This window comes from Chanodichthys erythropterus, chromosome 14 (assembly GCF_024489055.1).
Source record: "Chanodichthys erythropterus isolate Z2021 chromosome 14, ASM2448905v1, whole genome shotgun sequence".
In the NCBI taxonomy this organism is placed as follows: domain Eukaryota; kingdom Metazoa; phylum Chordata; class Actinopteri; order Cypriniformes; family Xenocyprididae; genus Chanodichthys; species Chanodichthys erythropterus.
Window position 1 is genome coordinate 25,947,576 of NC_090234.1, and position 13,849 is coordinate 25,961,424.

The following is a 13,849-nucleotide window of genomic DNA, read 5'->3' on the forward strand; positions in this document are numbered from 1 at the left end:
ACTGAGAGTGCATTGGCTGAAATGTCTGTATGTATTTTAATTATTGTATTTGTTTTTTACTGTTTGTTTGTTTTTGATCTGTCCTGTCTTGTGTGGCTTTTGGACATGAGTCTGGCAAATAAAAAAATTGAAAAAAAATTGAATTGAATTGAACAGCACCAGGAAAAGTCTATACTCTCAGTTTGGAAGAGGAGGAAACAGTGGAGGATATGTTTGCATTGTGTTTCATGTGCAAATATTGGGGGTCTGCAAACTTTCATTTCTAAATAATCAACTGAATGCTATAGTGTTATCAATACCATGTGGCATAAATAAATAAAAAATATTACTTTAACATACACATTCAAGATTTGGGGTCAGTGAGATTTTTATTTATTTATTTAAATAGTACTTTTATTCAACAAGGATGCATTAAATTAATCAATATTTACAGTGAAGACATTTATAATGTTACAAAAGATTTGTGACACTGGACCACAAAACTAGTCATAAGTCGCACGGTTACATGTATAACAATAACCAACAATACATTGTGTGGGTCAAAATTATCGTTACCAAAAATCATTAGGATATTAAGTAAAGATCATGTTCCATGAAGATATTTTGTAAATTTCCTACCATAAATATATATATAAAAAAAAAAAAATTGTGAGTGGATATGCATTGCTAAGGACTTAATTTGGACAATTTTAAAGGCAATTTATTTTGGCACCCTGAGGTTCCAGATTTGTTAAATAGTTGTTTCTTGGCCAAAAAAAAAATTCAAAAATGTACCCTTATGACTGGTTTTGTGGTCCAGGGTCACATTTCTGTTTCCAACAAATTATCTTCTTTTAAACTTTCTATTAATTCTGGGGGGGGGGGGGGGGGAAGAGGTATTTAGCAACACAACTAGTTTCAACATTGATCATAATAATACTTGATAACCAAACCAGCATGAATTAGAATTATTGAAATGAGAATGATCCTGTGACACCAAAGACTGGAGTAATGGCTGCTGAAATTCAGCTTTACCATCACAGGAATAAATTACATTTTAAAATATATTAAAATAGAAAATGGTTATTTTAAATAGTAAATAATATTTTGCAATATTACTGTTTTTACAGTATTTTTGAATGATAGTATACAAGCTTAATTTAAATATTTAGTGTTGCATGTGCACAAATGGAGGTTATTAATGGTTTCATTCAGTAAAGAAATAATATTCTGTATTTCAGCACATTGCAGCAGCTGAGTTGCTGTTCCATCAATTAACAAAGATCACGCAGAAGGGGCGTACATCAAAAAAAATCTCAGAAAGAAGCACTGCTGTGAAATATGCACATGTGGTGAGTGCCATCGTGTGAGGAAAACAGACTCCAGGCCACGCCATTGTGTTCCAGGTGGTTCCAGTTTCAAGCCTCCCTGGTGTGCATTCTCAGTGCCATGAAGGGCTGAAAGCAGTGTGGGGGATGGACCAGCACTCCATATGACATCAGGAGCTCATGTGTTAGTTGTGTTAACTGAATGAGACAGTTTATTGGAGACGGGAATTTACAGTATGTGACTCCCTGTCTGTGCTATTAATGGAAAAACTCCTTCCTCATTGGTGTTAATAATATAAAACTGCCTCATTTTGTTCTATCCTGACTCAGAAAGTGCAGTGTAATTAAATATTACTGTGCACTCTGAAATTTTAAGATGAAAGCTCCCTCAGTTGTGTTACCAAAACAGCTGTGACCACAGAGCAATGAAACTTTGGGTATACAAAAGGTGAAACCTTTTTAAGACTGTATACAAGATGTTTAAGGGATAGTTCACACAGAAATTAAAATTCTTTCATCATTCACTCATGCTCATCTTTAGTCCACGTTGACTATTGGCAGTTTTATGGACAAAAATTACAAAAAAGTTCAAACAAACAAACAACAAAAAAACAAACAAACAAACAAAAAAACATATTGGTTTGGAACCAAATGATGGTGAGAATTTGAAGGGCCATTTACACAACTAAAAATGAAAAACATTTTATGCGTTTGGCAGTTCATTTAGACGACAACAGTGTTTTGGGGTCCTGAAAACTTTTTGAAGTTTTTGAAAACTTCAAACTATAGTTTTTCTTTACAAAGTGACCTCACCAACTATTGGCCTGTCATGCATAATACAGCGTTTTTAGTAGTTTTTGTGGATCCGTGTAAACAGGGACTGTTTTGACAAAGTTAATAATTAATAATTAATTATAACAATAATAACTAGTTACATTTATATGGCACTTTTCTAGGCACTCTAAGTGCTTCACATTGAAGGCTGGAATCTCCTCACCCAATATGCAGCATCCACCTTGATGATGTGACGGGAGCCATACTGCACCAGAACACCCACCACACACCAGCTTTTTGGTGGAGAGGAGACAGAGTGATGAAGCCAATCAGTGTATGGGGATGATTAGGAGGCCATGATGGACAGAGGTCAATGGGCAAATTTGGCCAGGATGCCGGAATTATACCCCACCTCTTTTTCGAAGGACATCCTGGGATTTTTAATGACCACAAAGAGTCAGGACCTCGGTTTAATGCCTCATCTGAAGGATGGTGCTTTTGACAGTATAGTGTCCCCATCACTATACTGGGGTGTTAGGACCCACACAGACCACAGGGTGAGTGTGAGCACCCCCTAATGGCCTCACTAACACAAAGTTGTCATGTAAACATACTCTATCCCTTTAAGAGTATTGAAAATAACGAACAATTGTAACAAAAATAACTAATTTGGTATGCCTGTTGTTACTTGATTTTCTCACTGTTCAAAATACACCATCAGGATCTTTGAATGAAAGGCCATAAGTTTAAATGACTTCATCTAATAACTCTGAGGACAGAACCCAAAACCATGCCAAGCTTTCACGTTTTTCCCAGAAGGACAGTCTCTTTACTGAGGAAGCTCCTTTGATATACCACATGCACATGGCGGAATACTGTGTGCTGTTTTGAAGTCTCTAATTGGCTCCTTGTTTTTGGTAATGGAAACATTATATAAGAGATTCCTTATGTGTTGCACGCTACAAAAAACAAAACAGAACAATCCCATCATGTGCTTTACATCTAAATCAAAGATGTAATTCATTCATTGTCAAATACCAAATAATTGATCAGTTTTGACAATCAGTTTAATTCTATTAGTGGTCTCATGAAAAACTGATTGTTATGGTCCCACAAAAAAAAAAAAAAGATTGGTCATCTTTATGCTTTTGCATAAAGCTTCTCTTTTAGGTGCATCTTGGGAATGTAAGTTGAAGGCTTAATTTAGGGTTAACAACTGTCTTTTCTATAAAAGCATTATACTATAGCTAACTAGTAGAAGCCTTCAACTGTCACTTTCAGAATTTATTATTAATATTACACAGTTGTCTCTGAAAATGTCCTGTGCATTTAAATGCTAGACTTGCTTGTGGTTTGCATGCGAGAGTGCTGAGAGTGTCTGTTATGGACTGGCACATCAGGAGAGGTGTGGTGGATGCAAAAACTGCACTACGCCCAGGAGATTGTGCAACAAGACTGTCACCTAAACCGCAAAAGCTTCCCTTGCAGAGCCACATAACTGTCTTGACTAAATGAATAATTTCTGTCACCTGCTTCTCTGTCTTTTGACAATATAACTGCTGCATTTTGTCATGCAACAAAGATACTAAAGATTAAGATTGTGAAATGTGTAGAAGGTTTGTTTGTGACCTATTCTATGAACCATTGTTTAGAGAGAGATCTCTTCCAAAATAAATGTAGTTGCATAATTTATTTCATAATTAGATATATTAATACAAACCACCTTGTGAACAGGGCCAGAAGATGATTTGTTTTATTCAGAAGAGCCATCAAAGTTTAGCTATGCATTCCAGCATGTGTGTCAGACATGCACTGATTTATAATCTACTCAAAATTGGATCCTTGCAGGCGCTTTTACCCAAAGCTATTTACAACAGAAGAACAAAGCAATTCGTCACAGAGGCAATTATATTTGTAATATACAATGCCAAGTTTATTAAGAACTAGATTAGGAAAAAGATGTTTTTATGTCTATGTGAGTGCATTACTTTCAGGAAGAATTTTCATTTAGTGCACATGGAGTATTTTGTCACGTCATATACAAAATATGTTGTTTTAAAAATAGGCCTATATCTTGTTATAATGGGGAAAAAACATTGTCTTTATGACATATGTCGTTATTATGAAAAAAGATATAGATTTAACAAGAAAAATGTTGTTTTAACGACATAGCATCTCGTTATTATGAGAAAATGTATTGTTTCAATGGCATAACAGGACATAAAAATATGTGGCGTCAATGCACCACCATACTTTTGAAACTGCAGTTGATAGATAAGCTGTTTGTGTGTGTGTGTGATTACTTACAGCACCATCAGGGGTTAAAGACCATGCTAACCAGTCAAACCTGGCACCCTTGGATATTTGAGCATATACTCAGTGCCACCACAAGAGGCAAGGCAATGCAGGGCAACTTCAGTCCAGAAGTGAGCTATTTGCCCACAAAAGCTGTTTAATCAGCATAGTGAAGCCTCTCATCCATTGACATCCATTCATCCATTTTTTGGCTAAAGGTTGCAGGCTTGCCTTCCAGTGGCTTTGCTAGAAAGGTATAGGCAGGTGAGTTTTTAACAAGGCTGGAGCTAAACTCTGCAGGACAGTGGCCCTCCAGGACCGAAGTTGCCCATCCCTGCTGCTCTAGAGAATGTTTGGAACTGATCTGCTTACAGCGCAGTATACATCAGTAATATGTGAAATATCACACAATGTAATAAGTGAAATAGTAATATGCTACATTAGTGTCACATGATGTCATTACCATGCAAACTCATTGCCTCAAACTCTATTTCGCATCCAGTTTTGTTAATGTCTGTTTAAATAAGAGATTACCTTATTTCATATGATTTATTGTTCACCCTTACTATATAAAGAGTAATTTATTCTGAGACTGAAAAGCTACCGGTTTCTAGATTACCATTTAGGATCTGTTTTAGATTAATATGAAAACGCATATCAAAGCGTTATCAGTAGACATCTGCTAAAGAACCTTGCCTCAGAAAAGTACAGGCCTCCAAGGAATTTCCACAGGAAATTGGAAATCTGTGCACAGCTGGGAGACAAATACCTTTCCAAGAGTAAATGAAGGCAATTTATGTGCCCCATTAAGGTGCTGCTTATTCTGAAACAAACACACTTGGTATGTGGACCGACCATAGAATTGTTTGGTTAAAGCCCCTATAGGAAGACTGTAACAGCCAAAACAAGGTATTTATAGTATTGCATTAGTATGCAGGGTGCCTTTAAGATACTGTGTAACTGTGCAAGGAAAAGTAGTTGACAAGTCTGCGCTACCAGTTTATTATACTTTTGCTTTTATTTTTAATGTTCACAAAGAGATTCTCCATGTATGAGCTGCCTGTTTACCTGCCCTTAAATGTGTGCAATACAGACTTTTCACTGTCAAGCTCTGTGATTCCGTGGATTAAACTACTGTTATCCAGGTAAAGCACTACAAAAAAAAATTAGCTTTGAGACAAGTCTACTGGTGGGAAGGCGAGTGGTGCTTCACTTAAGAGACCTTGAAGACGAGTACGCCAGCCTTCCAACAGGCTGCCACGAGCCTCAGCAGAGAGATGTGTCGGTGTCCGGAAGATCTGTGGTGCGAGGACCTGGAAGCCACAGTAGTTGAGAACACCATTCTATAAAAGAACCATTCTATTAGCACAACAGTCTCAGGTTAGTATTACATGCAAACTCATTAATAGAGTGCAAAATTAAGCCTGGTTGAGGTAAAAGAATAAGGGCTGAAGCTTCTTACCTGAACTGGCCACAGAGTAACATTCATGTCTCCATTGATCCCATTGGAGTTGAACATGGTCTCATGGGAACCAGTGGTGAAGGATAACATGGCTTTCTTTTCCTGAAATAAAAAACAACACTCAAATAACACCGATACTAACAGCCCTCTCATATTTCATTAAACCAACATGTTAACCTTTTGTGATGAATACATGTAATGAAAAAAAAAAAATGTTGTGATTTTTAGGCCCCACCCTGAAGATGCCCGCACTGTAGCGTTTTTCCAAAGTGTAAGCAAAACCAAGGGTAAGAACCCGATCCATCCAACCTTTCATGATGGCAGGAACAGAGAACCAGTACATGGGAAACTGGTAGAGAAACAATAAAACAGTAAAAATAAAAAAAAATTACAAGTACACCCCCTCCCCTCCCTCTTGAAAAAAGTGCCATACCTGAAAGATAACAATATCTGCTTCTTTTAGTTTCTTTTGCTCCTCTACGATATCAGAAGCTAGTTGGCCATCCTGCCAGGCCAGCATGGTCTCCTCTTCATAGCAAAAGTGTTCTGGGTTCTTCAATGGTCCTGAAACAAACCAAAAAAATAAAATGTGCAAGAACTGCCATTGCACTCAGATACAGGCACACGTTTTAAGTTTAATATTATTTTCTAAACAAATATAACACTGCCTCCCACACCAGTAATGTCCTCTTTGGTTGCTGTGGCCTTGAATTTCATTTCATACAGGTCAGACACAAGCACATTGCAGCCCTGTTTCTTCAGCACATCCACAGCAGCATCTTTCGCGGCCGCACTGAAAGATCCCGCACTCTGGTGCGCGTACACGATCAACACTGTCTTTGAATCTGAAAAAAAAAAAAAAATCCAAAAGATAAACAAACAAACCCATAAAAATTACTGCCCAAAAGAACATACCCATGTTTGTCACCCACACGTCTCAAAGCATCTACTAAACACAAACAGCTTCATGAGCTTCTTTTAAAATCTCAATCACCTGAACATAGCTGAGTAATTTCAATAATGGCAGCCTACCAAAAACAAAAATTTTAGGCTAATAAAAAATAAATAAATAAATAAATAAGTGTTTCTTAACTGGATGCATTTCTTTTCAAAAGCAGCATATGAATCTTTCTTTTTTTTTAAAACAAACAAACAAACAAAAACAACTTGAATTGCATTCTAAGTTAAACTTTTTGCCACTAGATGTCAACATGCACCAGCAACTGAAGCTATACACATGTCTGAGTCATACAAATAAAACACATACAGTATCTCACAAAAGTGAGTACACCCCTCACATTTCAGCAACCATTTTAGTATATCTTCTCAAGTGACAATAGTCTAGAAATAAAAATGTAAATACTTTAGTGCTGCTTGTATAGTAGTAGAGATTTACTGTCCTCTAAAAATAACTCAACATACAGCCATTATTGTCTAAATAGCTGGCAACAAAAGTGAGTACACCCTAAGTGAACATGTCAAAACTGTGTCCAAAGTGTCAGTATTTTGTGTGAGCACCACTGTTGTCTAGCACTGCCTTAATCCTCCTGGGCATGGAATTCAGCAGAGCTGCACAGGTTGTTGCTGGGATCCTCTTCCACTCCTCCATAATGACATAACAGAGCTGCTGGGCGTTAGGCACATGGCGCTTCTCCACCTTCTGCTTGAGGATACCCCACAGGTACTCAAATAAGGTTCAGGTGTGGAGACATACTTGGCCACTCCATCACCTTCAGCTTCCACAGCAATGCAGTTGTCATCTTGGCGGTGTGTTTGAGGTCGTTATGTTGGAAAACTGCCGTTCGGCCTAGTTTCTGAAGGGATGGCATCATGTTCTGCTTCAGAATGTCCCAGCACATGTTGGAATCCATGTTCCCCTCAGTGAAGCAGAGCTCCCCCGTATCAGCAGCAATCATGCAGCCCCAGACTATGATGCTACCACCACCATGATTGACTGTAGCCAATACACAGTTTTCTTGGTACTTCTCATCAGGGCATCGCCACATATGCTGGACACCAACTGAGCCAAACATTGATGCGAATGCAGTCCGTTTGTCACGTGAACCACCACAGAGCGAGCACAACAGTCTGCTCTGGTCCAGAGACATGAGACACAGTACATCCGTAATCAAAACAAATGATTCGTAAAGCTTCGAAGCTTCATGAAGCAGTGTTTTGAAAAAGCCCATCACTAGATATTGTTGAATAAAGTCGCTATTTTGTTATTTTTGGTGCACAAAAAGTATTCTAGTTGCTTTATAATATTATGGTTGAACCACTGTAGTCACATAAACTGTTTTAAATATGTTTTTAGTAGCTTTCTGGGCATTGAAAAAGGGAGCGTTATTATTGGCAATGGCGGCCTCACTGAGCCAATTTGTGTTCCGAAGATGAACGAAGGTCTTACGGGTGTGGAACGATATGAGGGTGAGTAATTAATGACATAATTTTCATTTTTGGGTGAACTAATCCTTTAATGGCATAAATTACAGCTTTCTAAAAAAAAAAAAAAAAAAAAATATTAATGAAATACAATAAAATGCTTAAATATCAACATCAAGTTACATTGTACATTTCTGAATACAAAAGTAAAACAATAAAAGTGTTAAAAAAATAGAGAGGTGCAAAAAGTAATTTGTTCTCAGACTTTACAGTAATACTGTAATCACCTCACCTATTTTTATATTATATTAATATAATTATTTTCTGTTATTCCTTATACACATTTACATTTATTAACTAAAACATTATTTTACAAAATTGTTGGTTCATTTTGTGAGTTCCAGGCAAGTTTTTCAGAGAACGGTCATTTTAGCAAATGTTCTTAGAGGTTCTACTTGTGGATGCCATTTTTTGCCACATTCCACTTTTAACATGGAATCTTTTCCACATTTGGAATGACCATCATTAGGGCAATGGCCCTTTAATAATGAAACTGAAAGATTTTTATGAAGTCATGTCAGCATGATTCAGCTCACCTGTTATTGTTTTATCGGTCTCCCCAACAACAGTGATGTCATAATCTGCTCAACAACATTGACAAGTCAGCAAAATTAATTTTGTAGTATGCCAAACCTTCAGCAAATGCAATAATTTTCAGTAAAAGCTCTTCCACTTTGCCAGCTCCAACAGCAAAAGTCAAAACACCTTCTACCCGCTTCAATTCATCTTGAGATGGTCCTCCTGTTATTAGCACCAGTACCTGCTGGATCCCCTGTCTCCTACGAGACCCGGCTGCGGGCTGGAAGTGGTTGGCTAGGGCATACTGTAGGGCTGCACCAGTGTTCAATGCTTCTCCTCCCATCATAATCAGCTGATCAATGGCAGAGAGAACATCCTGTTTGGTGTTGTGAGTGTTCAGATAAAACTCAGTTTTCTGCCCCTCTGCAAACTGCATTAGTCCAATGTGCACTCGCTCAGGTCGAACGTCTAGTCTGTTCCCTTTCGATACTTCACTCGTACTGCGTATGGGGAAAGGTCTCCTTTTTCCCCGTTACTGAAGCCTTTTTCAATAACGCAGTGTAACTGCATCGTCATTGGTTCACTCATAGACAAGTTGTTGAACCAACGACAGAGCGCGCGAATATCCGAAATGGGCGGGGTTTAGGGCTATATAAGCGGGCGTTTCGCCATAGGATTCCAGTTCTCTCTCCTTCAGCGACGACTTCACATCGCTCCTTGCTGATCTCCGGCTGAAGCCTTCGCCGCCTGGAAGAAGCTCGCCTGGAAGAAGCTCGCCTGGAAAGAAGCTCTCGCTGCCGTCGAAGAGGCTCCCGCAGCGGACTGCTGAGCTTGCCGAGGAAGAAGCGCCGGCGCCCTCGTCGACTGCCGCCTCGAGCGCCGTCTCGAGCCGCCCGCTTCCCGCTTCCGGCCGCCTGCCAGCCCGTCTCCTGCCGCCATCCGGCGCGCCTAAAAGATCGTTTTTCCCGCGGTTCACTGCTCTAGCGGCCCTCGCCGCTCTAAAAGAGCCCCTCAAACGCCGTTTTCACGGCGGCGGCGTTGTTACAAATGCCGCGCCACTCGTGTGGTACATGCAGAGCCCCTCTGCATGACGATGACGGTCACGGTGAGTGCGTCGGCTGCCTGGGCAGACCCCATGCAGAGGCCGCGCTCACCGGGACCTCGTGTTCTCACTGTGAGAACATGAGTCTCGCCTCTCTGCGCTTGCCGATCGCCTTCTTCTCGCCGCCCGTCATCTTCCTCCCGCGAGCCGGCTAGGAAGAGACGGCGGGGCAGAACGGCCCAGCGCACGGAGTTGGATGCCGTCACGCCGGCTTCCCCGCGTGCCTCACCCTCTCCCCCGAGAGAGCAGTCCCCCGTCCTGTTCTCCCGCCCTGAGGAGCCATCACGGAGCAGGCTCGATGAGTGGTTCCTGTCGGGTTCCCGCCAGGCCCCTCGTCAACGCGCCATGCCGTTTTTTCCCAGAGGTTCACAACAAGCTGACGAAGTCGTGGCGCGCCCCGTATTCTGCCCGCCTATGTACTACGAATTATTCAGCACTCACCTCTGTGGATGGCTCTGAAGAGAAGGGTTACAAGCATCTACCGCCCCTGGACGAAGCGGTGGCGGCTCACCTCTGTGCCCCCACGGCTGTGGGTTGGAACACTAAGAGGGCCCTTCCATCCAAGCCCTGCGGGACCACTTCTGCCCTGGCTGGCAGAGCATATACGTCCGCGGGCCAGGCTGCCTCAGCGCTGCACGCCATGGCTATTCTCCAGGTGTTTCAAGCGAAGCTCCTCCGTTCTCTGGATGAGTCTGGCTTCGATGCACCTGCCTTCCGTGACCTCCGCAGCGCCACTGACTTAGCCCTGCGTGCCACAAAAGCCACAGCTCAGGCTATTGGACGATCCATGGCCAGCCTGGTCGTGCTTGAGCGCCATTTGTGGCTCAACCTGACCGAGATTAAGGAGATGGACAAGACGGCCTTTTTGGATGCCCCGGTCTCTCCTTCTGGTCTCTTCGGGCCAGCAGTAAAGGGCTTTACAGAGCGTTTTACTGCAGCACAAGAGTCGTCTCAGGCTATGCGACACTTCCTGCCTAAACGCCCTAGCTCCACGTCTGCCTCCAGCCGCCCCAAGTCTGCGCCGGCTCAGCAGAACAAACCTGCCCCCTCTACCTCTCAGGCAGCACCACTCAAGGAGCAGCGCCATTGTAAGCGCTCCTCCTTCCCAAGGCAATGTCAGGGACCCCGGCCTAAGATTACGCTGGACCCGACGCCTCCTAAGCCCTCCTGATATTTCAGGAAGGAAGAGGATGGGGCAAAGTCTCGCCACAGCCGGACCACCCCAAAAGCTCTTTCGTTCCACCCCCCCTCTGCCTCGTTCAGCTCCGGGCATAGGAGATATGTTCAGTGTTGTGCTAACTGGGCCCAGTGCTGTGTCCATGCAAAACGCTATTCTTATGGTGAACACTATGAATATTCTACCTTCTCTAAGAAAGAGCGAAGTTCGTCTTCCACTCTCTCCGGTGCACGGGCCCCCGATTGGCGGCCCGTCACCCGATACCATTCAGCCCCTTGTCACGCGGGCCGAGGCCTGGCGGGCCATCCCCGGAGTGTCAAGCTGGGTTCTGGGAACCATAAGTCGAGGCTACTCGCTTCAGTTCGCCCGAAGGCCCCCCGCGCATCAGCGGGGTGCTTCAGACTTCAGTCAACACGGACGACGTTCATGTCCTCCGAGCCGAAGTCATGTCTCTTCTGAGAAAAGGAGCTATAGAAATAGTCTCCCCCTCTGAGAGCAATTCGGGGTTCTACAGCCGTTATTTTCTAGTTCCCAAAAAAGATGGCGGTCTCAGACCCATCTTAGATCTCAGGCTCTTGAACCTCTCCCTCATGAGACGGAAGTTCAAGATGCTAACGCTGAAGCAGATACTCGCGCAGGTTTGCCCCGGGGACTGGTTCTGCTCGCTGGACCTGAAAGATGCATACTTTCACATCCAGATAGCCCCCCATCACAGGCGATTTTTGAGATTCGCGTTCAAGGGTGTGGCTTACCAATATACAGTCCTTCCATTCGGACTGTCCCTAGCTCCTCGCACTTTTACCAAGTGCATGAACGCGGCGCTTTCCCCACTGAGATAGATGGGAATCCAGGTTCTCAATTACCTCGACGACTGGCTCATCCTAGCCCAGTCATGAGCCGAGCTGGAGCATCATAGATCCGTGTTACTCAGCCACTTGGAGTGCCTGGGTCTCAGGGTCAACTTTGCCAAGAGCTCACTGCTCCCCAGCCAGCGTATAACGTTCCTGGGTGCAGTTTTCAACTCAGTCCGTATGACGGCTGTAGTATCTCCAGAGCGCGCTCTGGCCATTCAGCAGCTTGCGGCATCGGTCAGGAATAGAGCCTATTTCCCTCTGAAGTTTTTCCAGAGGATGCTAGGGCTGATGGCTTCCGCCTCCCCGGTTCTGCAGCTCGGCCTTCTTCGGATGCGGCCTCTGCAGTACTGGTTGAAGTTCCGGGTCCCTCCTCACGCCTGGCGGCACGGCCGCCTGCGTCTCAAGGTCAATCAGGCCTGTTTGGCAGCTCTGAAACCCTGGATGAACCCTGTATGGTTCAGCCAAGGAGTACCCCTACAGGCGGTGTCCAGAAGGATGGTGCTCTCAATGGATGCGTCCAACACAGGTTGGTGCGCTCTTTGCGAGGGCAGACCGGCCTTCGGCTCGTGGTCTCATGTGGAATGCCATCTGCACATCAACTGCCTCGAGATGTTGGCAGTGATTCGAGCCCTTCATGCATTCCAGGCACACCTGACAGGGCGCCACGTCTTAGTCCAGTCGGACAGCATGACAGTGGTGTCATACATAAATCACCAGGGCGGTCTTTCGTCCAGCCGCTTATGCGCTCTGGCGAAGCGTCTTCTGGAATGGGCATCACCGAGGTTTCAGTCGCTCAGGGCGACTCACATACCCGGGAGAACAAACTTGGGAGCAGACATGCTATCTCGGAGCAATGTCCCCTCAGACGAGTGGATACTCCACCCCCAGACGGTTCTCATGATCTGGGAGTTCTTCGGGAAGGCAAAGGTAGACCTCTTCGCTTCAGAAGGCAACTCTCACTGCCCAATTTATTTCTCAAAGGAGGAAGATGCGCTGGCCCATGTCTGGTCCAGCACCCTCCTTTACGCTTTTCCCCCGATCGCTCTGATCCCACAGGTCATCAGACGAATCAGGGAAGACAAGCACAGAGTCCTCCTTGTGGCCCCGCTCTGGAGGAGCCAAGTTTGGTCCTCAGAGCTGTTCAGGCTTTTCACAAAAGCTCCGTGATCGATCACAGCCTTTTCGGCAATCTGATCAGCTCTTTATCTGCTTTGGTGGCTGCACCAAGGGGTCTTCGGTCTCAAAGCAACGTCTTTCGCGTTGGATAGTCGACGCTATTGCTCTTTGTTACTCCTCTATGGGCCTCGACTGCCCCATAGGAGTTAGAGCTCACTCTACTAGAGGAATGGCTTCCTCTTGGGCCTGGTCTAGTGGAGTTTCGATTAAAGACATCTGTGAGGCGGCCGGCTGGTCCTCGCCGTCTACTTTTGTCAGATTTTATCATTTGGACGTTCCGACCTTACAAGCTCGGGTCCTCTCGGTATGATCCAGCGGCCTCTATCGAGCTCCGCTTCATGCCACTCTGGGAGTTAACTCCCTTTTTGTAGTGTAACGAGGGTTCGACGGCTCCGGCCTTCTCACTTGTCCTCTGGTTCCCTCACGTGCCCAAGACAAGTCCATTCGTTCCCCGCCGTGGCACGGCGCGGTTGAATTCGGTCCCCATACGCAGTACGAGTGAAGTATCAAAAGGGAACGTACTCGGTTACTAATGTAACCTCGGTTCCCTGAGACACGGAATGAGTACTGCGCTACTTGCCGTGCCACGAGGCTGCGGCTTCAGTGCCGTCGCTTCAGTCGAATGACCTGAAATCCTATGGCGAAACGCCCGCTTATATAGCCCTAAACCCCGCCCATTTCGGCGGGAATATTTGCGCGCTGTGTCGCCATAGGTCGCGCAGCTATGCCGCGCCGTCATTG

General features: G+C 44.1%; 1 protein-coding gene across 1 annotated transcript in view; it reads right to left on the reverse strand.

Moving 5' to 3' along the window:
- Window positions 1–5,369: 5,369 nt before the first annotated feature.
- Window positions 5,370–13,849, reverse strand: part of LOC137035645 (collagen alpha-3(VI) chain-like) — a 33,235-nt gene continuing 24,755 nt past the window's right edge. The window contains exons 6-10 of the mRNA XM_067409123.1: window positions 6,516–6,683; window positions 6,272–6,402; window positions 6,074–6,187; window positions 5,839–5,940; window positions 5,370–5,719 (exon numbers count right to left, since the gene is read on the reverse strand). Coding sequence (XP_067265224.1) covers window positions 5,543–5,719; window positions 5,839–5,940; window positions 6,074–6,187; window positions 6,272–6,402; window positions 6,516–6,683 — 692 coding nt within the window. The 3' untranslated portion in view covers window positions 5,370–5,542. The remainder of the gene's footprint in view (window positions 5,720–5,838; window positions 5,941–6,073; window positions 6,188–6,271; window positions 6,403–6,515; window positions 6,684–13,849) is intronic.